Consider the following 26,052-nt stretch of genomic DNA (forward strand, 5'->3'; position numbering starts at 1 on the left):
ATTTATTAAATAGTTGTGGTGTCTTCATGTTCTTGGGTGATGTATGTGTGGGAGCTTGTTGTGAATAAAGAAATGTAGAACAGCAGGGATTTTGTGCTGACAGATGTCAGAGTTGTGAATCTAGTATGTGTGTATATCCATAAAAATTAGATGTAAAGTAACCTGTGGAGAGCACAGTGTGACTATTTTTTAGTACATAGATGTTGTAAAGTAGATGCAGAATACACAGTAGTGCATCTTGTTTATAAACTATGCAAACGTTTAAAAATGTATTTTCTTTGCAGTCTTAAAATTGTTAATGCCTGAAGGTAGCCTGCTTGAGATCATTTAAGATTATGGCTGAAGCACAGGAGCAGTCTTGGTGAGTAATGTTAAAGGTTGAGATACAGAAAGCTGGTTGACTTAAAGGGGTATTCCAGGAAAAAACTTTTTTTTTATATATCAACTAGCTCCAGAAAGTTTAATAGATTTGTAAATTACTTCTATTAAAAAATCTTAATCCTTTCAGTATTTATGAGCTGCTGAAGTTGAGCTGTTCTTTTCTGTCTAAGTAATCTCTGATGACACCTGTCTCGGGAACTGTCCATAGTAGAAGCAAATCCCCATAGCAAACCTCTTCTACTCTGTGCAGTTCCCGAGACAAGCAGAGATGTCAGCAGAGAGCACTGTTGCCAGACAGGGAAGAACAACTCAACTTCAGCAACTGATAATTATTGGAAGGATTACATTTTTTAATAGAAGTAATTCACAAATCTGTTTAACTTTCTGGAGCCAGTTGATATATTAAAAAAGTATTCCCGGAATACCCCTTTAAATGTGATTGGAGTTTTTAAAAAGCAGGATTTAGACTGTATTCTTGTAGAAATAGACAAGCAGTAGAACGACAGCAGTTAATCAAAATTAGTGGGTTTTGAATAAAATTAACAAAAAAAATAGCTAAAACTAGTCATTTATTTTATTATTGACCTTATAGTAACCAATTTAGATGACAAATGTTAATACAGAACAAGTAAATACTAAAGTGGACATCTGGATTTTGAATCCAGAACCAAATCGAAAGGTAATAAGTGCAGATCACAGCGCACATAAGACTAAAAAAGACAATTGTCACGATTCGGCTTCCAGGTAGTGGATCCTCTGTGCCAGAGAGGGATTGGCGTGGACCGTGCTAGTGGACCGGTTCTAAGCCACTACTGGTTTTCACCAGAGCCCGCCGCAAAGCGGGATGGTCTTGCTGCGGCGGTAGTGACCAGGTCGTATCCACTAGCAACGGCTCACCTCTCTGGCTGCTGAAGATGGGCGCGGTACAAGGGACTAGGCAGAGGCAAGGTCAGACGTAGCAGAAGGTCGGGGGCAGGCGGCAAGGTTCGTAGTCAGGATGGGTAGCAGAAGTTCAGGTACACAGGCTTTGGACACACTAAACGCTTTCACTGGCACAAGGCAACAAGATCCGGCAAGGGAGTGCAAGGGAGGAGACTAGATAAAGGCAGGGAGCAGGTGGGAGCCAATTAAGCTAATTGGGCCAGGCACCAATCATTGGTGCACTGGCCCTTTAAGTCTCAGAGAGCTGGCGCGCGCGCGCCCTAGAGAGCGGAGCCGCGCGCGCCAGCACATGACAGCAGGGGACCGGGACGGGTAAGTGACCTGGGATGCGACTCGCGAGCGGGTGCGTCCCGCTGTGCGAATCGCATCCCCAACGGCCAAAACAGTGCAGCGCTCCCGGTCAGCGGGACTGACCGGGGCGCTGCAGGGAGAAAGACGCCGTGAGCGCTCCGGGGAGGAGCGGGGACCCGGAGCGCTAGGCGTAACAGTACCCCCCCCCTTAGGTCTCCCCTTTTCTTTGACCGGCAACTGCCTCCCCTGGGATGAGGACCCCGGGAAAGAATGGAGGGTTTCCTCAACGGCAGGCAGTACAGCAGGAGTGGGAATGGGGAGGGAGGGCAGAGGGCGAAGCCGGGCACGGGGCAGTGTGACACCAGGACGGGGGCCATGAGGAGGCACAGAGGTTTGCCTGACGGGACTGGGAGGGGGGGAGAGGCACTTCCTATGGCAGGCAGAGTCCCAGTTCTTTATCTCCCCGGTGGTCCAATCAAGGGTGGGGGAATGAAGCCGGAGCCATGGCAGACCGAGGAGGACCTCAGAGGTACAACTGGGGAGAATGAAGAACTGAATCCTTTCGTGGTGGGGTCCGATAGACATCAGGAGGGGTTCTGTGCGGTAACGCACGGTGCAGTCCAATCTGGCTCCGTTGACCGCGGAAATGTAGAGCGGTTTGGCGAGACGGGTCACCGGGATGCAGAATTTATTGACAAAGGACTCCAAAATAAAATTCCCGGAGGCACCAGAGTCCAAGCAGGCCAAGGCTGAGAGGGAGGAGTTGGCTGTAGGAGAAATCCGCACGGGCACCGTGAGACGTGGAGAAGAAGATTTAGAACCAAGAGATGCCACACCCACGTGAGCTGGGTGCGTGCGTGCGTTTCCCAGGCGTGGAGGACGGATAGGGCAATCCACCAAGAAATGCTCGGTACTGGCACAGTACAGACAGAGATTTTCTTCTCTACGGCGATTCCTCTCTTCCTGGGTCAGGCGAGACCGATCCACTTGCATGGCCTCCTCGGCGGGAGGCCCAGGCATAGACTGCAAAGGATGCTGTGGGAGAGGTGCCCAGAGATCTAAGTCTTTTTCCTGGCGGAGCTCTTGGTGTCGCTCAGAAAAACGCATGTCAATGCGGGTAGCCAAATGGATGAGTTCTTGGAGGTTGGCAGGAATCTCTCGTGCGGCCAGCACATCCTTGATGCGACTGGATAGGCCTTTTTTAAAGGTCGCGCAGAGAGCCTCATTATTCCAGGATAGTTCAGATGCAAAAGTACGGAATTGTATGGCGTACTCGCCAACGGAAGAATTACCCTGGACCAGGTTCAGCAGGGCAGTCTCAGCAGAAGAGGCTCGGGCAGGTTCCTCGAAGACACTTCGGACTTCAGCAAAAAAGGACTGGACTGTGGCTGTGGCAGGATCATTGCGGTCCCAGAGCGGTGTGGCCCAAGACAAGGCCTTTCCTGAAAGAAGGCTTACTACGAACGCCACCTTAGACCGTTCTGTAGGAAACAAGTCTGACAACATCTCCATATGCAGGGAACACTGAGACAAAAATCCACGGCAGAGTCTGGAGTCCCCATCAAATTTGTCCGGCAGGGACAAGCGGAGGTTAGGAGCGGCCACTCGCTGCGGAGGAGGTGCAGGAGCTGGCGGAGGAGATGGTTGCTGCTGTAGCAGGGGCAGAATTTGCTGTAACATGGCGGTCAACTGCGACAGCTGCTGTCCTTGTTGGGCAATCTGCTGCGATTGCTGAGCGACCACCGTGGGAAGATCAGCGAGACTTGGCAGCGGCACCTCAGCGGGATCCATGGCCGGATCTACTGTCACGATTCGGCTTCCAGGTAGTGGATCCTCTGTGCCAGAGAGGGATTGGCGTGGACCGTGCTAGTGGACCGGTTCTAAGCCACTACTGGTTTTCACCAGAGCCCGCCGCAAAGCGGGATGGTCTTGCTGCGGCGGTAGTGACCAGGTCGTATCCACTAGCAACGGCTCACCTCTCTGGCTGCTGAAGATGGCCGCGGTACAAGGGACTAGGCAGAGGCAAGGTCAGACGTAGCAGAAGGTCGGGGGCAGGCGGCAAGGTTCGTAGTCAGGATGGGTAGCAGAAGTTCAGGTACACAGGCTTTGGACACACTAAACGCTTTCACTGGCACAAGGCAACAAGATCCGGCAAGGGAGTGCAAGGGAGGAGACTAGATAAAGGCAGGGAGCAGGTGGGAGCCAATTAAGCTAATTGGGCCAGGCACCAATCATTGGTGCACTGGCCCTTTAAGTCTCAGAGAGCTGGCGCGCGCGCGCCCTAGAGAGCGGAGCCGCGCGCGCCAGCACATGACAGCAGGGGACCGGGACGGGTAAGTGACCTGGGATGCGACTCGCGAGCGGGTGCGTCCCGCTGTGCGAATCGCATCCCCAACGGCCAAAACAGTGCAGCGCTCCCGGTCAGCGGGACTGACCGGGGCGCTGCAGGGAGAAAGACGCCGTGAGCGCTCCGGGGAGGAGCGGGGACCCGGAGCGCTAGGCGTAACAACAATGCTTTTGAAATGTTGCATTTTATATGGAAAGCAATAAAAAAAAAAAAAACATAGCTTGAACACTACTTCAGGCCTCCATGTGTACTGTGATCTACACTTGTATGTTTACATAATTAATTGATAGAGTACCCTGTTGCTTTGGTAGTGTCAGTAGTGAAGTAATTAGTAGAAAACAATATAGTAGGAGGATAAGTAACTGGATAAAAAGAGAACTGTTGATCACTACAAGCAGGTATATATGATTTCTAAATCTTAACAGGATAGCATGGGGAACTGTTCCTGACATGGACAGAGGTGTAAGCAGAGAGCGCTTGTGGTCAGGTGGAAAGAAAATCTGCAAAGAAAAGAACTTTCTGTGTATTATACAGCAGCTGATAAGTACTGGAAGGATTTGGGATTATTTAATAGAAGTAATTTACAAATCTGTTTAACTTTCTAACACCAGTTGATTTCAAAGAAATTTTCCAGTGGAGTACCCCTTTAATCACCACAGGACATGTTTGTAGGTTTGCTCTTCTTACCCAAATGTGTCCTTCTAATGTAACTCATAAATGTGTTGTGAATGGGGACTTCACAAGTATTCTAACCCTTTAAAGACACAGCATATTTAGTTCTTGAGGACAAAGCACATGTTCTATTTATTTTGTGGGTCAATACAATTAAAATTGTACCTATGTTTGTCTGTTACTCTACTATTTAAAAAAAATGTAAGACAATGAGTATGCTTAAAATTGTAGCACAACATGTGCCTTGTGGCTTATGGCTGTGGTATGTATGCATGCAATTTTGAATAGCATGATGTTAGTGTCCATTAGTGTCCATGAGCATTCAAAGCAAAGTATTCAAACACCCCTTAACAAAATTCATCATAAGCCCTGTGAATTCCCAAGTTTGAAATGGCAGAACTATATAACAAATGGGTCTGTAATGAGGATCATTTATCCTTCTTAATTGTCAAAAACAAAACAAAACATAGAAATATTGTCAGACAGGTGTGAGCCTAATATAAAATGCACTGAACTGCTGCTGCATGTTTCACATTTCTATTTAATTGTTTTGTTTTTTGTTTTTTCTCTGAAAAAATAGAAAAGGGATAAATATATAAAAAATAAATAAAATATATAATTATACATAATTAGTACATTATATAATTATGAATAATTAGTACATGATATGTACATTATTTTGTACAAACCTTTGCTTTGTGCAAATATGTGTGACTTTTTACAACTTTACACCACATTCGCCAAAATGGGTGAGGTGTATAGTAAAAGCTGGTGAGGCTAAATTGATGGGCGCTGGGTCTCCTGTGAACACCAGATTTAGTAACATGCAAACAGACATTAGTTTTAGGTAAAATCTACACCAGCTCTTTGTTGTCATAGATTTATGTCAGAGGTACAGGGACAGATGTGTCAGATTTTTTTAAAGCCATATACCTCTTAATAGATTTGGCTAATATGACAATGTGTGAAAAACAACGGTCTAAGTAATTACCCCCAATATGTATTAATTGTATCAGTGTGGCTTATGGTGAGTGTTAGTCTTTGTAGTGGAGACTTAGGGGATCACTAACATTTTGCAAAATGTTGTTTAATTTGTAAAATAACAGCAAAACATTGTATCAGTATGGCTTATGGTGAGTGTTAGTCTTTGTAGTGGAGACATAGGAGATCACTAACATTTTGCAAAATGTTGCTTAATTTGTAAAAAAAAAAAAAAAATATATATATATATATATATATATATATATATATATATATATATATATAAATAAATAAATAAAAAAATTAGCCTGTTCAAGACTTATTGTAGAGATAGTTGACTACAATACGTCAAACATTATAGTGTCCACAAGGAAGTAGAAGCTGGAGAGAAAATGATGGTAACCAGGGCAGGATAATTGTGAAGGTTTGATACAATATGTGTATACTCCAAAGAGAAAGAAAAATCCACATGAATGAGCAAAAAAAAAAAATGATGGTGAGAAAAAGATGTGAGGAAATGGGATCAAAAGAAAATATATTGTAGGGCAGAGGACACTAGTTCTGGGACTTCATCATCTGTTTCAGGGTAGAATACAGAGAAGATACAAGAGGAAACATAATGATTGAGGAAAATTGCTCCTAGGAGTTTTTATGTCCTGATGAAAGTTGCTAATTTTATCTCTAAAATATGAGGCAAGGTCATGGGCACTGAGAACTGTAAAAGACGTCTGTGCATTGGCACTGAGAAGGAAGGTAAAATCAGAGGTGTTTAAGATTGCAGGGATGTGGAGGAGATAAGAAAAGTAAAGTCGTTTTGTCTGCAAAACCAAATACTAAACTGAATTGTTTTACTTTTGATGGATTACAATGTTCTCCTTTCTTTCTTTCTTTTCTCTCTGCGGCATGTAAACTTGTTGAGAGCTTTGAGAACAGCTTATTTGGCAGATATTAAAATCTTACAATCCAGACATTTTTACTAAGGACTGTTGTTTTGCATTGCATGTGGTATAATCATTCCTCTTTTTCTCAAAGTTGCTAAAAATAAAAACAGCAAAGGAGAAAAAACATGATTAACCCCTAAAGGACAAAGACAATTTAAACAAAAAATACATTTTTGTTCCTCGCTTTCTAAGGGTGATAGCATTTGCATATTTCTCTGTATGAGGGTTTATTTTCTGGCAGAACAAGTTGTGCTTTTTTATGGCCTTCTTCATTTTACAATAAAATGTAATGCTGCTGCTAGTCAGTAACTACTGTAACATAAGAACCATGAACAGGATACTTTCCTGCATACAAGTCCAACCTTAAATTTCATATCTCATTCAAGCCTAACATATGTTATTTAGGCTATGTTCACACTTAGGAATTAACTTGCGTAATTCCTCACATGAATTCCACTGTGATTCTACCTTGAATGGAATTTTCATTGACCTGAATGGTCTTTCCACTGCTCTGTCTCAGGCAGCATTTCCGATGAGGAGTTGTATTCTGTCAGAAGATTGAACATGTTCATTCTTCCGGCAGGATCTGCAGGTAAAAGCCCATTGAGGTCAATGGGATTTATGTTTCCTGACAAAATGAGTTTGGAGTAAAATTTGCATGAATTTGTGCAGAATTGGTGTGGAATTCCCACGCAAAAATTTCAAAAGTAGAATTGAGAGCCAGCCCATTGGTGGATGTAGTACTAATCTTCCTCCAGATTTCCTCTTCACATTGCGTGTTAAATTGTGCACCAAATAATGCACCAATTCTACCACAACCTTAACATGAACATAACCTTAAGGTTTTTTAAATTTTGATTCAATTTTAAAGATAATTTTAGGCATTGGAGATTTTAACAGATTGCCCAAAACAACAGACTACAACCATTGTAGTCATTTCTACAATAAAAAATGAGAGCTATCAGTTTTCATACGGACATTGTTATTTTCTCATTTTATGATCATGTGCATATTTTGAAAAGTACTTTTGTTGCTACTACTACTACTACTAGTGTTGCTCGCGAATATCGCATATTTGCGAATTCGCGAATATTCGCGAATATAGCACTATATATTCGTAATTACGAATATTTTTTTTTTTTTACAGTAAACATCGCAGTGATCATCCCTCTCTGCTTCCAGCTTGTGTGGTGTAAAGAAGGCTCTAATACTACTATGTGAGACTGGCGTATGCTAATTTTGGTGTATGCTAATTGTCGTATATGCGAATGTAGCGAATATATGATGAATATTCGTCCATATATTCGCAAAATATTAGATGCTTTGGTTCCTTTGCTTTATAATGTTAGCAAAATACAAGCTCCTTTATGACCATTACTCTTAACAGCAACCCATAGCGAACCTATCCTACTCTAGACAGTTCCTGACACGGGCGGAAGTGGCAGCAGAGAGCACTGTAGACAGACTGGAAAGAACTCCCTAACTGCCTCTGGAACATCTATCAGCTGGTAAGTATTGTATGGCTTAAGACTTTTAAACAGAAATAATATACAAAGTTGTTTAGTATTCTGCCACCAGTTGATTTGACATTTTTTTCTTCTACAGTACCATTTGTATTACTTTTACGGTTGATTTCTTATTTGTTGCAGTATATGTAAGTTTTAAAGCCAAAACTAGGAGTGGAGTAGAATCTTTCCCACATAAATTATCTCCTACTAAAATCCATTCTTGGCATCAAAATGTCATGTGAGAAATAACCCTCACTCTCTATTTTCTCTGCTCATCACAGTTCCTGTTGTTTTCCTTTTTGTCTCTCTGAAATGTTGACCCCTGTTGATTGCTGTTGTGCTTTTCATGTCTGTTATATTTGCTCTTATTTGAAGTCTCATACCCTTGTTTGCTTTTTCCCATCTATTTATTTTCATGTTTGTCTATTAATATTCATATTTTTATTATTTCAATTTTTGCATTTCTAAATGGAAAAAAAAGTATTGTTAAAAAAATCTTTCTTAGTTCATCTTGAAATTAGAAACAGACTGCAAAATTAAAGTGTTGTTAAATAATAGTTCATGTTGTGTTTCAATTCGTACATTTGTATCCATAAATACAAAAATATTTTAAAATGTGCACAGATTTTCAATTTTTTTTCCGTTTGCGTGAGACCAACAATGTGACCCTGTTTGTTCAACACTTGCTCTTGAAGTGTCGTTTTGATGTAATGTCCTGACACTGCCTGCCAAAACTACATGACCACAATTTTACTTGTAACTGTTAACAATGCTACTAAGAAATGTTATATTGAGGAATTGAACTTCATTGCTTTTATTTAACTTCAATCATTCTATCTTTAACTCAACTTCAGGATTCAGAAACCTGTTTAAAATACTCAATGGATAATTGTTACCTATAGGAAAATATAACTTATAATATAGTGAGCGGGCATATTTTTGCCTATTATTCTTACCAAAAACATCAATTTTATTTATTTTCATCGTCCTTGGTTAAATATCATTTATTTTCATTTTAAGCAAAGGTTTTGTCATTTAAGAATATGGCCAGCTACAAATATTCAGGATGCAAGCTGAGAGACAAATATGTTTCTTACCAACTTCAGACATTTCAGGGACACTGGCAGTATAAATGTGTTCTAGAAAAGTGGGCTCATTATCATTAATGTCATGTATCTTTATGACAAACTCAGACTCTGGTTCCACAGGTTTCTCTGTCCTTCTATTTATTGCTTGGGCACGCAAGGTGTAAAAGGCTTTTTCTTCTCTGTCAATTCGTCGTGTGGCGTGAATGTCACCTGTATTCTCATCAATGACAAAAAGTGTCCCAGCTCCATCTCCTGAGAGGATATATTTCAGATTCCCATCTCCTGTATCTTGATCTGAATGGAGCTGTAGAAAATAGAGAGGAAAAAGTAAAATTAATGCTTGTGCCTATATATGAGACACATGTTATGACTTTAATATCTTAGTTAACTCTTTAACTGCCACCATTGTATTATAATAATATACATGTACCTCCAGTATAATAGCTATTAGAACCTTCTTGCCCAATTCCACATTGGAGTAAACTAGAATTCACATTTTAAAGAATTTAAGGATGATTGAAGTTCAAAAGATTTTCTAATTTCTGTGTTATGCTATAACATTTGTACAGTATTACAGGATATATATTCTTTCCATTTAACAGTGGTTAAACTGCAAAGGCGTTTATAAATGGTCTATTTCTAGTATGGATTGATAATGTCTAATAACTTGTCTTTTGTACAACATGATGTTAACAATGTATCAAAGGGTAGAGTACAATATACTCACTTTACAACAGATTTATTCAATATTTTCTACAACAGTCCCATTCATTTAAACAGTGCTTTTAAAATATGTGTTCTTGTGTCCAAGACATTCAGAACAATTAAATTATACTTTACTTTTATGAATATCAAGTTTATTGTGTAGAAATATTATCTTAATCAGCCTTTAACTCCTTAAGGAAGAAGCCCATTTGACCTCTGCTTTTCTCAGGAACTGTCTGAAGCATTAGAGGTTTGCTATGGGGATCTGCTCTTACTCTGGACAGTTCCTGAGACAAGAAGAGGTGTCAGCAGAGAGCACTGTTGTCAGACAGAAAAGAACAACTCAACTTCAGCAGGTGATAACTACTGGAAGGATTAAGAATTTTTAATAGAAGTAATTTACAAATCTGTTTAACTTTCTGGAGCCAGTTGATATAAAACAAAGTTTTTTCCTGGGATTTTTTTTATGGTATATGAAGTGAACCAAAAATGCACAATTTTGGACTGTGTTATTATTTACGTGTATGCCATCGACTGTTTTAACTACCCTTATATTTTAATAGTTTAGACAATTATGCACGTGGCGGTACCACATATGATTATTTTTTTATGTTTTTATTTTATTTAAAAAATGGGAAAAGGGGAGGGATTCAAACTTTTATTAGGAAGGGGTTACTTTACTTTTATAAACCTTTTCTATAACACTATTTTTTTAGCCCCCATAGGGGCCTACAACATGCAACCTTTTAATTGCATATACTGATCAATGGTATGCCATAGCAGAGCATTGATCAGTGTTATAGGTGCTCTGCTGCTCCAGCAGATCAGACGGCAAGGAGGCAGGCAAGGTCCCGCCCGCCATCCTCTCAGCTGATCGGGACATCACTGTTTCACCACAATGGTCCTGATCAGCTCCACTGAGCTGCCAGGATACTTTAACTTTTGGTTTAGATGCCGCAATCAACTATGATCACAGTGCCTAAAGGGTTAATGTCGGCATTGGCCCGATCGGTGATGCCTGGAATTAACTCTGCTGATAGCTGTCGGGACCCGCCGGGTTTAAGGCATGCTCAGCTCATGAGCACGCTTCAAACTCTGGGAACGGAACCAGGGCATACTGGTACGCCCTCCATTCTTTCATACTAGGATGCAAGGGTGTACCTGTATGCCCTTCATCCCCAACAGGTTAAAGGAAATCTTACTTTGTACTAACCCTGTGTACAATATTGCTGGTAAATAGAGCCTTTTTTTCTTTCAATGGCGTTGTGCTAATATGAAAAAAAAAAAAAAACAATCACATGTTCCCCACCAATCAAAGCTCAATATCCCATAATGTTTTCATAAAGTTAAAACAGAATTTCAGATATTTTTGCAAATTTATTAAAAGCATGGACTTAAGTATTTAGACTCTTGACACTTGAAATTTATCTCTGTGGCTTCATTAAGTTCTTTGGACAGCATTTGGTAAGATACACCCCTGTATATATAAGGTCTAATTAGCGCCAAGACACTACTGCATGGAGGCACACATCTTAAGAAGGGTATGAAAAAAGTCTGCTGCACTTAAAGTTCCTGAAAGAGCACTGTGGCCTAAACTCCTAAATGGAAGCTATTTAGAACAACCAGCACTTTTCCTACCAAACAAAATAATTGGGGAGAAGGGCCTGAGGTGACCAAGAACCCAATGGTTACTCTGATTTAGTTTAGAAGATCCTGCTTGTGTACAGATGGGAGAAAACTTGGCAGAGTGGTAAGAAAGAAGTGTCTCCTTAGTAAAAGACACATGAACCCCCATCTGGACTTTGTACAAAAAGCAACTAAAGGACTCTCAGACTATGAGAAACAAGATTCCCCCTGTTGTGACAAAACCAACATTAATATGTTTGGCCTGTCTGGAGGTAACTAGGCACTCTCTTCACCTACCCAATGTTATCCCTACAGTAAAGCATGGTGCTGGCAGCACTTGGGGCATTGTTTTTTTGTTTTGTTTTTAAGCACAACGCTACAACATAAAATGTTAAGAAAAAAGTGAAAAGGGTCTGGAAAGTTTCCAAATATATTGTAAGTCTGCACTAGCTTACATGTTTGAAAAATTATTGACATTTATTTGGCTCTACACCATCTTTAATTATCAGCACACATTCATTTTAAATGAAGCCAGGTTGGCTTGTATTGTTTTATGTTATTCTGATTTTTGCCCATATTTCCTTGTATTCCTATTGCTTTTATTACTGTTTTTTGGGGGAATCTGATGTTGCAGGTCCACAAGACTGAATAAAGCAGCACAGGAAAATCGATCAAAAACATGATACAAGTAAAATTTCTGAAAGTTTGCTAATCTATATGAGAGTGATTTTGGCATGGCACAAGTGCAGATACACCTTAATATTTTATGTCAGGATGAAGCTCTGTGTGGAGTCCAAAGTGTTCTTTCTATATTTAGGGTCAGCTATTTATTATTGCCTGATTATAATATTCACCCATGGGAATATTTATAGGGAGAACTTATGTTTTACCCATGGTCACTATTCTATATCACATACCATTGTAGGATTGTCAGGATTGCTAATATCAGCAGTGGCTAATGCCAAATATCATTGATTTGGGTAATATTTAGCATTAACTCTTCAGACGACACAATAAAAGTGTATCACTGCATCTAAAATGCAAAAGAACAAGTTCTGGCAGCTAAGGGGAGCTGAGTCCCCTATAGGGACTAAAAATAGTAGAATACATTTTTTTTAATCACCTTACTTTTCCCATTTTTAAAATAAAACAATATAAACAAAAAATAAACATCATCATGTGTGTATTGCTGCATGCGTAATTGTCCAAACAATTAAAAGGTTATGTTTATTAAACCACACGGTCAACTGCGTATACGTAAAAAAATTACAAAGTCCAGAATTGTGTATTTTTAGTCACTTCATATATCACAAAAATTTGTCTCAAAAGTGATCAAAAAGCTGGCAAACAAAAAGGGTAGTAATAAAAACTAAGGATCCCAACACAAAAAATGAGCCCTCATACATCCCCGTTGAAATATTAGTTTTGTGGCACCGTAGTGGATTTTGTGGTCACATAAGTGATGTTATTACACAGTACAATTGGTGACAAGCCCTCATATGGGTCTGTAAGTGGAAAATTAAATTTGTTATGGTTTTTAGAAAGTGAGGAGGAAAAAATTAAAGGAAAACTGTCAGCCAGTTCACCTACACTTAACCCAATATATTGGGTGATAGTGTGGGTGAACTGGAGTCCATAAAGTGTTCACTTACTTTAGTGTGTGCCCTGGCCACTGAGTTCTCCTCTGCTAAAGTCCCATTTGTCCTCTCTGCAGTAGCGCTTTAAAGGCGGTCCCCCGGCGTCCATATCTCTTTTGGTCCTGGAGGAAGGGGACTAATCCTGTCCCTTGTGCTTTGCATATTCATTTTCTTCAACTCCATATCCAAGTGACGTGGAGTCACATGCCCTCTGCAGAGCGCATTCGCCTGAAGTTTTTACGCAGCTCTCACGTCTTGATGACATGAGAGCTGTGCGTTCAGAGAGCTTAACTGCGCATGCGCTGGGCCCTCGCTACAGAAGTTGGGAGTAGCGAGGGCCCGGTACATGCGCAGTTACTTAGGACGTGAGAGATGCATAAAAACTTCAGGTGCATGCGCTCTGCAGACAGAGCCTGCGCTCAAGGGGCATGTGACTCCACATCACTAGGATGTGGAGTTGAAGAAAATGAATATGCAAACCACAGGGGCAGGCTTAGGCCCCCTTCCTCCAGGGCCCAAAGAGAGATGGATGCCGGAGGACCGGCTTCAAAGCACTACTGCAGAGAGGACAAATGGGACTTTAGAGGGGGAGAACTTAGCGGCTGGGGCACATACTAAAGTAAGTGAACGCTTTATGGACTCCAGTTCACCCACACTATCACCAAGTATATTTGGCTTAGTGTGGGTGAACTGGCTGACAGTTTTCCTTTAGAGTACAAATATGAAAAATCTCTGCATCTTTCAGTGGTTAAAAAAATGGATAAGTGAAAGGACAGGACCAAAAACTGTGCATGGACATATCCTAAAACTACGTATGTAAATCTAATCCTAAAGTGTGGATATTAAAACAAATACAAAAAAAAAAAATCTTCCAAAATCGATCACTCTGATTTGCTACATTCAATTCAGAAATGCATTATAGAAAAATTATCCCACAGCGTTTGGTGGGATATTCAGGTCACTCCTGAAACAGACATGCAGTCAACAAAAAGTTAATTATTTTTTTGTTTGCAGGCAATTAACCTCTTAAGGACTCAGGGCGTACCTGTACGCCCTGAGCCCGGCCCCAGTCATAGCCGGGACCCTGGGCTAATAACGATCGGTGCCGCACGCTATTAACCCTTCAGACGCGGCGATCAAAGTTGACCGCCGCGTCTGAAAGTGAAAGTAAATGCTTCCCAGCAGCTCAGTCGGGCTGAACGGGACATTCCGATAAACTTGCGATGTCCCGATCAGCTAGGACTAGAGCGGAGACCCCCTTACCTTGCTCTGTCACGTCCAATCTGGGTTTGATTGCTCCAAGCCTGAGCTACAGGCTTGAGCAATCAAGCCCCTATCTCGCTGATCCATGCAAAGCTATGGTTTTGCAGGGAACAGGGTAAAAGATCAGTGTGTGCAGTGTTATAGGTCCCTATGGAAGCTATAGCACTGCAAAAAAAAAAGTGAAAAAAAAAGTTAACAAAGGTCATTTAACCCTTTCCCTAATAAAAGTTTGAATCCCCCCCTTTCCCATAAAAAACTGTGTAAATAAAAATAAACATATGTGGCATCGCCGCGACCGTAAATATCTGAACTATAAAAATATATTGTTAATAAGACCGCACGGTCAATGGCGTACGCGCAAAAAAATTCCAAAGTCCAACATAGCGTATTTTTGGTCACTTTTTATATAATAAAAAAATGGATAAAAAGCGATTAAAAAGTCTGATCAATGCAAAAATGGTACTGATAAAAACTTCAGAACATGGCACAAAAAAATGAGCCCTCATACTGGCCCGTGTGCAGAAAAATAAAAAAGGGGTCAGAAGATGACAATTTTAGACGTATACATTTTCTTGCATATAGTTATGATTTTTTTCAGAAGTACGACAAAATCAAACCTATATAATAAAGGGTATCATTTTAACCGTATAGACCCATAGAATAAAGATAAGGTGTCATTTTCACCGAAAAATGCACTGCGTAGAAACGGAAGCCCCCAAAAGTAACAAAATGACATGTTTTCTTCAATTTTGTTGCATAATGAATTTTTTGTTAAAATGACTATTGTCACTGCAAAGTAGAATTGGTGGTGCAAAAAATAAGCCATCATATGGAATTTTATGTGCAAAATTTAAAGCATAATGATTTTTAGAAGGTGATGAGGAAAAAATGAAAACACAAAAACGAAAAAATGCTGATGCTTTTTTTTCAAAAATTTTGAGTCAAACCTTGCTAAAAGTTACCTTTGAAATGAAGACCAGGAATAATGAATAGGAATATAATGCCAGCAGCAAAACATTGTGGGAGTAGTATAGGAGGCGAGACGCTGCTATCATAAAACCTGGATAACTATCTATTATTGTTGCAACAAGAACTTGGACAATACAAAAAAAAAAAAAAAAACTATATCCATTAACAGTCTAAATCTAAATATAAAATACAAATACAATACAATATAAAATCCAAAAAAAAAAAAAAACTATCATCTTGGCTTGGCCTAACTTGACCCATTAGCTATTTCTAAATTTTACATAAAGCAAGTAATGTGCTTAACCTCTTAAGGACCAAGCGTTTTTTTTTTTTTTGTTTTTGCACCTTCGTTTTTTCCTCCTTACATTTTAAATATCATAACACTTTCAATTTTGCACCTAAAAATCCATATTATGGCTTTTTGTTTTTTGCACCACCAATTATACTTTGTAATGACATCAGTCATTTTACCCAAAAATCTACAGAAAACGGGAAAAAAATCATTGTGCAACAAAATTGAAGAAAAAACACAATTTTCTAAATTTTGGGGGCTTCCGTTTCTACACAGTATATTTTCTGGTAAAAATGACATCTTCTCTTTATTTTGTAGGTCCATACGATTAAAATGATATCCTATTTATATAGGTTTGATTTTGTCATACTTCAGGAAAAAATCATAACTACATGCACGAAAATGAATATGTTTAAAATTGTCATTTTCTGACCCCTATAAGTTTTCTATTTTTTTTTCCACGAATGGGTCAGTATGAGGGCTCATTTTTTGCGTCGTGAACTGAAGTTTTTATCAGTACTATTTTTGTTTTGATTAGACTTTTTGATCGCTTTTATTCATTTTTTTATGGTATAAAAACTGACCAAAAATATGCTTTTTTGGACTATGGAATTTTTTTTGTGCATACGTCATTGATTGTGCAATTTAATTAACAATATATTTTTTTAGTTCCAACATTTATGCAAACAGTAATACCACATATGTTTGTTTTTATTTCCATTTACACACTTTTTTTTAATGGGAAAAGGGGGGGTGAGTCACATTTTTATTAGAGAAGGGGTTAAATCACATTTATTTCCATTTTTTTTTTTTTACTTTTTTTATGCAGTGTTATAGCCCCCTCTATGGGGCTATAGTATTACATACACTGATTGCAGGCACTGTTCAATGCATTGCTATAGGAATGCATTGATCAGTGTTTTCTGCGCTTGATTGTGCAAGCCTGGATTTGCAAATACCTGGGATTCTCAACCTTTAAATTATGTCAATTGCCTGCATGGAATAATTTAAAATATGCATCTTTTTAATTTTTTTTTTAAAAAGAACATAAATCTCTGTCTTTTACTGACCCTATCAGGTCAACAGAAAAAAGTTTAGTAAAGAAAAAAAAAATTACTTCACTATTTCTGTTCTGTATCTCTAACAGAAATTATTCTATTATCTATCCTAAATAATGTGACTTGTATCCACCACTTAAAATTGTAAAGACTCAAAATTGTAAAGAGCTGCAGAATTTGTTGGGGCTATATTAATATATACCGTATTTATCGGCGTATAACACGCACTTTTTCGGCTAAAATTTTTAGCCTGAAGTCTACCTGCATGTTATACGCTGAAAAGCCGCTGCAGTTCAATGATTTAAAGCGGGCGCTTTAAATCAACGAACTGCAGCGGCTTTGCAGGTGCAGAGACCTCCACCGCTGCCGGCTTCTCGGCCCCTGCCTGTCCTGGGGTCTAGAGCCCTGCTGCTGGCCCTTCTCTCCCCCTGGCTATCGGTGCCGCTGCCCGTTCTCTCCCCCTGACTATCGGTGTCGGCGCCCCATTGCTGGTGCCGATAGCCAGGGGGAGAGAAGCGGCGCCGGCAATGGGGCAGCGGCGCCGACAGACAAGGGGAGAGAATGGGCAGCAACACCCATTGCCGGCGCCGCTGCCCAGTTGCCTCCTCCATCCCCGGTTGTATAATTACCTGTTGCCGGGGTCGGGTCCTCGCTACTTCAGGCCTCCGGTGTGCGTTCCCTGCGTCGTTGCTATGCGCTGCGAGACGCAATGACGTCACTCGTCATTGCACCACGCCGTGCAGTGCATAGCAACGATGCAGGGGACGCTTACTATCCCTTTCCACAGAGTGGATCAAGATTTAACAAAGGCATCACTCTTTGTTTTGTTGCCTCTATTTGCAGTGAAATCCTGTTGTTATGGAGACTAACATACCAGGTGACAAATGGCTTTTAAAAGTGGCATTTAGGCCAAGTAAAATTTATTAATGCAGAAAAGAAAGTTGCTGTTACTGCTTGTAGCCCATATATTTATTCCATACGGTTACATATTTTTATCTTGACATACAGCAGCTACCATACACAGCCACCAGTTCAATAAACACATGGAATAAAATGTGTTAGATATAGCTCAGCAGCACTAGTAATATGTTGCATTCACACCAGCATACTGACTAAACTATCCCATAACAAGTTATTCATACTGCATCAATAGTAGTATCTGAAATGCTTCAACACCTGCATCCTACGCAAGAAATTGTATTGGAAAATGCTCAGATTACTTGTTGGCAGAAAAAAAATGCTTTTCACAATATTTGCAGATACTCAAGACGTGTATATATTGATCATCAGAGCAGATAATCCAGGCCACAAGAGGATAAAACAAAGGATCTAGTCAAAACCAGATAACCACATAACATCATCATCTGAAACTTGTAACCAATTAATGTAAAAATTTGGATCAAGGATAAATGATCTTTAGAGATGAGCGAATATTTGAAAAATTTGATTCCGCTGATTCGCCAAATTTCCCCCAAATATTTGTTTCGGTCCGGATTTATTCACGGCGAGTTGCTATTAAAAACGGCCATTTCTGGGCTACAGAGAGCCTCAATAGGGGAGTAGAACATTTTGCCTTGCCATAACATGCATTGGGAGCATAACACGTGTTGTGAAATAATACTGTTGTTCTGTAAAACATACAGATTACAGGCGTTGCTATTTGAATCACTGTCCCAGAGTGGCACAATGACAGAGCCTAGAGGTGGCATCAGTATGAGGAGACAACATGGCAGCAGAATGAAACAGCCTGTAGTTGGCGGCAGCATGAGGAGACCATATAGTGGCTGAATGACACAGCATTGAGGTGGCGGCAGCATGAGGAGACCATATAGTGGCTGAATGACACAGTCTGGAGGTGGCAACAGCCTGACAAGACCGTAGGGCTACACAATTGTATAGATTAAAGATATTTACTAACATTTAAATTGAAGATTTCAAATAGATAAACCTAAACAGTTTTATTTAATGTGCCAGCAGCATGAGGAGACCACATGGCGGCACAGTGACACAGCCTGGATGTTACGCCTAGCGCTCCGGGTCCCCGCTCCTCCCCGGAGCGCTCACGGCGTCTTTCTCCCTGCAGCTCCCCGGTCAGTCCCGCTGACCGGGAGCGCTGCACTGTCATGGCCGTTGGGGATGCGATTCGCACAGCGGGACGCGCCCGCTCGCGAATCGCATCCCAGGTCACTTACCCGTTCCCGTCCCCTGCTGTCATGTGCTGGCGCGCGCGGCTCCGCTCTCTAGGGCGCGCGCGCGCCAGCTCCCTGAGACTTAAAGGGCCAGTGCACCAATGATTGGTGCCTGGCCCAATTAGCTTAATTGGCTTCCATCTGCTCCCTGCCTTTATCTGACCTCCTCCCATGCACTCCCTTGCCGGATCTTGTTGCCCTTGTGCCTAGTGAAAGCGTTTTGTGTGTCTAAAGCCTGTGTACCAGAACTTCTGCTATCCACCCTGACTACGAACCTTGCCGCCTGCCCCCGACCTTCTGCTACGTCCGACCTTGCTTCTGTCTACTCCCTTGTACCTCGCCTATCATCAGCAGTCAGAGAGGTGAGCCGTTGCTAGTGCATACGACCTGGTCACTACCGCCGCAGCAAGACCATCCCGCTTTGCGGCGGGCTCTGGTGAAAACCAGTAGTGACTTAGAACCGGTCCACTAGCACGGTCCTCGCCAATCCCTCTCTGGCACAGAGGATCCACTACCTGCCAGCCGGCATCGTGACAGTAGATCCGGCCATGGATCCCGCTGAGGTCCCTCTGCCTTATATCTCTGATATCACCACGGTGGTCGCCCAGCAATCCCGACAGATCGCCCATCTAACCCACCAGCTGTCGGAAATGTCCACCATTGTGCACCAACTTCAGTCGCAACTTCAGCAGCAATCATCTCCTCCGCCAGCTCCTGCACCCCTTCCGCAGCGAGTGGCCACTCCTAGCCTCCGCCTGTCCTTGCCGGACAAATTTAATGGGGACTCTAAGTTTTGCCGTGGCTTCCTTTCGCAATGTTCCCTGCACATGGAGATGATGTCGGACCAGTTTCCTACTGAAAGGTCTAAGGTGGCTTTCGTAGTCAGCCTTCTGTCTGGAAAAGCCCTGTCATGGGCCACACCGCTCTGGGACCGCAATGACCCCGTCACTGCCTCTGTACACTCCTTCTTCTCGGAAATTCGAAGTGTCTTTGAGGAACCTGCCCGAGCCTCTTCTGCTGAAACTGCCCTGCTGAACCTGGTCCAGGGTAATTCTTCCGTTGGCGAGTACGCCATACAATTCCGTACTCTTGCTTCTGAACTATCCTGGAATAATGAGGCCCTCTGCGCGACCTTTAAAAAAGGCCTATCCAGCAACATTAAAGATGTTCTGGCCGCACGAGAAACTCCTGCTAACCTGCATGAACTCATTCATCTAGCCACTCGCATTGACATGCGTTTTTCTGAGAGACATCAAGAGCTCCGCCAGGAAAAAGACTTAGATCTCTGGACACCTCTCCCACAGTCTCCACTGCAATCTGCGCCTAGGCCTCCCGCCGAGGAAGCCATGCAAGTGGATCGGTCTCGCCTGACCCTGGAAGAGAGGAATCGCCGTAAGGAAGAGAATCTTTGTCTGTACTGTGCCAGTACCGAACATTTTTTGGTGGATTGCCCTATCCGTCCTCCACGTCTGGGAAACGCACGCTCGCACCCAGCTCTCGTGGGTGTGGCGTCTCTTGATGCTAAGTCGGCTTCTCCACGTCTCACGGTGCCTGTACGGATTTCTACCTCAGCCAGCTCTTCCCTCTCAGCCGTGGCCTGCCTGGACTCTGGTGCTTCTGGGAATTTTATTCGGGAGTCCTTGGTGAATAAATTCCGCATTCCGGTGACCCGTCTTGTCAAGCCACTCCACATTTCCGCGGTCAACGGAGCCAGGTTGGATTGCACCGTGCGTTACCGCACGGAGCCCCTCCTAATGTGCATCGGACCTCATCACGAGAAAATTGAATTTTTGGTCCTTCCCAATTGCACTTCCGAAATTCTCCTTGGACTACCCTGGCTTCTACACCATTCCCCAACCCTGGACTGGTCCACTGGGGAGATCAAGAGTTGGGGTCCCTCTTGTTCCAAGGACTGCCTTAAACCAGTTCCCAGTACTCCCTGCCGTGACCCTGTGGATCCTCCTGTATCCGGTCCCCCTAAGGTCGTTAGGGACTCTGCCTGCCACAGAAAATGCCTCTCCCCCCCTCCCAGTCCCTTCAGGCAAGCCTCTGTGTCCCCTCATGGCTCCCGTCCTTGTGTCTCCCTGCCCCGTGCCAAGCTTCACCCTCTGCCCTCCCTCCCCATTCCTACTCCTGCTGTACTGCCTGCCATTGAGGAAACCATCCATTCCTTCCCGGTGTCCTCATCCCAGGGGAGGCAGTCACCGGACAAAAAAAAGGGGAGACCTAAGGGGGGGGTACTGTTACGCCTAGCACTCCGGGTCCCCGCTCCTCCCCGGAGCGCTCACGGCGTCTTTCTCCCTGCAGCTCCCCGGTCAGTCCCGCTGACCGGGAGCGCTGCACTGTCATGGCCGTTGGGGATGCGATTCGCACAGCGGGACGCGCCCGCTCGCGAATCGCATCCCAGGTCACTTACCCGTTCCCGTCCCCTGCTGTCATGTGCTGGCGCGCGCGGCTCCGCTCTCTAGGGCGCGCGCGCGCCAGCTCCCTGAGACTTAAAGGGCCAGTGCACCAATGATTGGTGCCTGGCCCAATTAGCTTAATTGGCTTCCATCTGCTCCCTGCCTTTATCTGACCTCCTCCCATGCACTCCCTTGCCGGATCTTGTTGCCCTTGTGCCTAGTGAAAGCGTTTTGTGTGTCTAAAGCCTGTGTACCAGAACTTCTGCTATCCACCCTGACTACGAACCTTGCCGCCTGCCCCCGACCTTCTGCTACGTCCGACCTTGCTTCTGTCTACTCCCTTGTACCTCGCCTATCATCAGCAGTCAGAGAGGTGAGCCGTTGCTAGTGGATACGACCTGGTCACTACCGCCGCAGCAAGACCATCCCGCTTTGCGGCGGGCTCTGGTGAAAACCAGTAGTGACTTAGAACCGGTCCACTAGCACGGTCCTCGCCAATCCCTCTCTGGCACAGAGGATCCACTACCTGCCAGCCGGCATCGTGACACTGGAGCTGGCATCAGCATGAGTAGATCATAATGTGGCAGAATGAGACAGCCTGGAGCTGGCATCAGCAGCATCAGAAGTGCAGAAAGTGACCCGGTGACAGAGTGGGGCGATGGGTGGCAATACCAGTACCCGGTGAAGAAGGTGGGTGAAAGAGAGCTTGGCATCAGATATGTGGCATCAGACAGGTGGCAGGATCAGAATAGTAGCTGGGGCAGGTAGGCAGAAGAAAATGGTCTCTTTTGTAAAAGGTGTTAGTGTGCACAAGTAAGTATTGTGTATATGCATTAAAACTTAACTTTTAATAATATTCTTAGGATAAAATATATGTACCCAATTATTTTTTTTTTATTTAACAAAAGGAAAGGTGTGAAAAAACACCATATGTTACCTACACCACCAAGTATTGATGTATTGATGTGATGCAAAGACCTCTAAAAGGTTGAAGGGAACAATATATGGTCCATTGTAACAGGTGGGGGGTAACTTCCCCTGTTAGGATCTATTAATTTCTAGGCTCTATTAATTTCTAGGCTCTATTAATTTCCTTATTGAAAAGTTTTACCTGACCTATTAAGGGTGGTCCCACACAGAAACTTCTCCCTATTTGTACCTATAAACACTACCATTTCCCAGGGTTTTTAAGTTGGAAATAGGGAGAGGTTTCTGTGTGTGGCTGCCCTTTTAGGACGAGTAACACTTGCCAAGAAGTGGATTAATACTGCAAGAGAGGGGCCTTACAGGGGAAGTTTTTACCCCCCACCTGTTACAATGGACCATACTTTGTTTCCTTACACCTTTTAGAGGTCTTTGCATCGCATCAAATCTTGGTGGTGTAGGTGACACATGGTGTTTTTTGCACATCTTTCCTTTGTTAGAGTTCAAAAACATTTGGGTTCATATATTTTATCATAAGAAAAGTTAAGCTTTAGCTAATGCATATCCTCAATACTTCCTTGTGGTCTAATGCGGAGGAATTTCTGTAACTGGGATCAGCACCTTATTTATGTTTTGCAGTATCCATGGCAGCACAATGAGTGAATCTGGTGGTGGCAGCATCAGCATGAGGAGACCATATGGCGGCACAATGACAGAGCCTGGAGGTGACAGCATCAGCATGAGGAGACCATATAGCAGCACAATGACAGAGCCTGGAGGTGGCAACATCAGCATGAGGAAAGCCTATAGTAGCACAATGACAGAGCCTGAAGGTGGCAGCATCAGCAAGAGAAGACCGTATGGTGGCACGACGAAACAGCCTGGAGGTGGCAGCATCAGCATGATGAGACCATATGGTGGCACAATGAGAGAGCCTGGAGGTGGCAGCATAATGAGAGAGCATGGAGGTGGCAGCAGCAGCATGATGACCATGCCAACTGAGGGTTGAGTCTAAGGAACCCACCAACTGTTGACTGGGGGTGTCGGATGTCACTTGGGATGAAGGGAATGACCGAGTCAACCAATCAATCACGGCTGCTGGATTGCTAGTCAAGACATGACTGCTAGCTGACACCAGGAGCTCAGACCTCTCGCTGCGACTCCTGCTGCCACATGCCCCTACTCTGCTGCAACCTCTGCCTGCGCCTGATGAATTTAGGCATCTGCCACTCCTCTGTGCATGTCTTGGCACTTCTCTGCCTGACATACTTATACACTAGCTTAATGCGTATATGTTACACTTATGGGAGGACAATGTGCTCCACTACTCTTAAAGCTTCATTAGACTACAGAAACAAGTGGGTGGCTTTGGCTGGCCTTTCACAGTAACTAGGCCCAAATTAGTTTTTCAGGGGGAAAAAAAAGCGTACACCACATATGTGTACTTACACTTTACAATTATTAGAGCTGGACAATACGCTCAGCTAAAACTGTATAAGGCTACAGAAACAAGGGTGTAGCTTTGGCTGGCCTTTCACAATAACTAGGGAAAAATGTGCTTTTCCGGAAGAAAAAAAAATGTACACCACCTATGTACGCACAGGCTACACTTATGAGAGGACAATTAGCTCTGCTACACAACCTGTATTGGGCACTGTCTGTAATCAGGTGACTATTACTTTTCGTGCTCACCCTAACTGGCCCTTGTTAGCTTTACAGTTGTACAACCAACTGCAGCAGTACAGAATCGCTGTGTAGTAGAGCCCAGTACAGTAATATTAGGCACTTATAGCAGGTGACAATGGTTTTTAGTGCTCTGCCTAACTGGCCCCTATGAGTATTACACCCAAAAGTGCACTTTCTCTCTCTCTCTCTGTCAGTGCTTTTATGCAGTGATTTGGGCTTGTGGTGAATCGCTGCTGTGAAACTGTTTTTCTGTGCACCGCACACAATGCTCTATCTCTCCCTGCAATGAAACGCTCTCTCTGAAATACAAATCTGAAGTGAGTGACTGACCGCAAGATGGCTGCCGATTATACTGGGCTGTGACTTCACAGGGGTGGCTGGCTGCTGATAGGCTGCATGCTACATGTGATTCAGGGTCATCCCACCTTGCCCCATGTCTTCATATGTGGATCTGTCATATTAGATAGCCTGGAACGCACTAAATGAAGTTGAATGAAGCGATCAAAACATGGTGATATTCAAATTCATTGCAGAGCGAATTTTTCTGAAATTCGTAACAAATTCTGATTCCTCAGATTTGATTTGCTCATTGACCTTGCACTCACATGAACAAAGAGTGTCTAATGAATATTTATGAGGTGGGAGGGCACATGGGAGAATAGAGGAAGGAGGCAGGGAAGCTCTGTATGCCAGGCCCCACCTCCCAAAGCTGGAGACGATAACTGGGTGTGTGTATCTCCAGAACGGCAGCACCAATCCGCATAAGTAAAACATAATTTTAATCTGGTTCATGCCCACTATAATCCTGTTTATTGGGTTTAGTGGGGGTGAACAAGTTGTCAGTTTCCCTTTAAACCAATTGAAGTGAATAATAACAGGCTCTTAAAGGTAAGCAGAACCGCTCATTATGAACATGGAGAGGTTGTATGCTGTACTTTGATAGCTTCAGGTTATGCCTATAGTAAATATATTGAACATATTTCTATCAATTTTTTTCATTAATGTGATTTTTTAAAATGAAAATAACCTTGAAAAGATTAACATTTACAATGCTTAATGCACATCAATATGTCCTTGAGGGGGTAATCATAATACAATCCTAACACGTTCATGACATTTTAAATACTGCTTATATATAGAAGTTAACATCTAGATTATATTTTGTCACCTATATTTCAAGTTTGTTTTTTTTTGTTTATTTTTATTTAGCAGAGCATTACTTTTTTTTTTTTTTTTTTTTTTTTATAGATGACAGCATTCCCCAAGGTTCTATGAAGTTTACCTTTTTTTTGTGCAAAACTTACACAAGATCACTGATTAAAACAAGTGAATTACAAAGTAACCAACTTCTCATTAGAAGATGACCTACATATATTAGTGTAATGAACTTTAATGTAAATTCAAACTAATTAGCACAAACAATGTTAAACATAATCCAATACATGTATAAAACACTTGCTATGGAAAGTGGCTGTCCTAAATCCCCAGAAATATAGTCTAAATACTTGACATAAACTATAATGCTAAATATATTACTAAGCAATGGGATTTATAGACATACAAAAAAAAATGAAAAAGGTGAAAGATGTACAGACACTAATAATAAAATTAAACAATAAAATACACCCTGTGAATATAAAAGCTTCCATATCATGAGCAATGACTTATGTCTAGAGCTGTAAAAGCAAACAAAGCAGCTGCAATACATTACAAATAATTGTAATATAAACATTTCCATAATACACAATGCATTTGTAAAGTTTTTAAGGAAAATGTGCTATTTTTTTTTAGTTTTTAAATCAGAGACTATATGGACACTATCTTGTCTGAGCTGCTGCTTTGCTCTATCTGAGGCTTATGAACATTGCCAAGCACTGCTCCATATGGTTTTCTGACTGTGTATTTGTGGTGTGTTTCATCCTCTGAGGAGGACATTTCTCTTCTGTTCTGCCTTTTAGCAACTAATAGGGTATGCCCAGCCTAGGTGGTGCATACCTGGGAATCATTATGTTACAAAAAATTCATCTCTACTTTGAACAATCATGTGGCAGAGAGGGTGGGCCACTCGATGCAGTTATTGGTGCCATGCACCACAGTGCATGCCATGGTAGATATAGCTACGGCCAGGGCCAATACATGTCTTTTACGGA

At 42.3% G+C, this 26,052-nt stretch overlaps 1 protein-coding gene across 2 annotated transcripts in view; it reads right to left on the bottom strand.

Annotated features, from left to right (window-relative positions):
* LOC130273719 (cadherin-10-like) overlaps positions 1-26,052 on the bottom strand; it is a 472,310-nt gene that overhangs the window by 149,926 nt on the left and 296,332 nt on the right. For both annotated transcript variants that reach the window (XM_056520963.1, XM_056520964.1), the window contains one exon: positions 9,161-9,455. In XM_056520963.1, the coding sequence (XP_056376938.1) occupies positions 9,161-9,455 (295 nt within the window). The remainder of the gene's footprint in view (positions 1-9,160; positions 9,456-26,052) is intronic.

Source organism: Hyla sarda, chromosome 5 (genome assembly GCF_029499605.1).
Source record: "Hyla sarda isolate aHylSar1 chromosome 5, aHylSar1.hap1, whole genome shotgun sequence".
Classification (NCBI taxonomy): Eukaryota; Metazoa; Chordata; class Amphibia; order Anura; family Hylidae; genus Hyla; species Hyla sarda.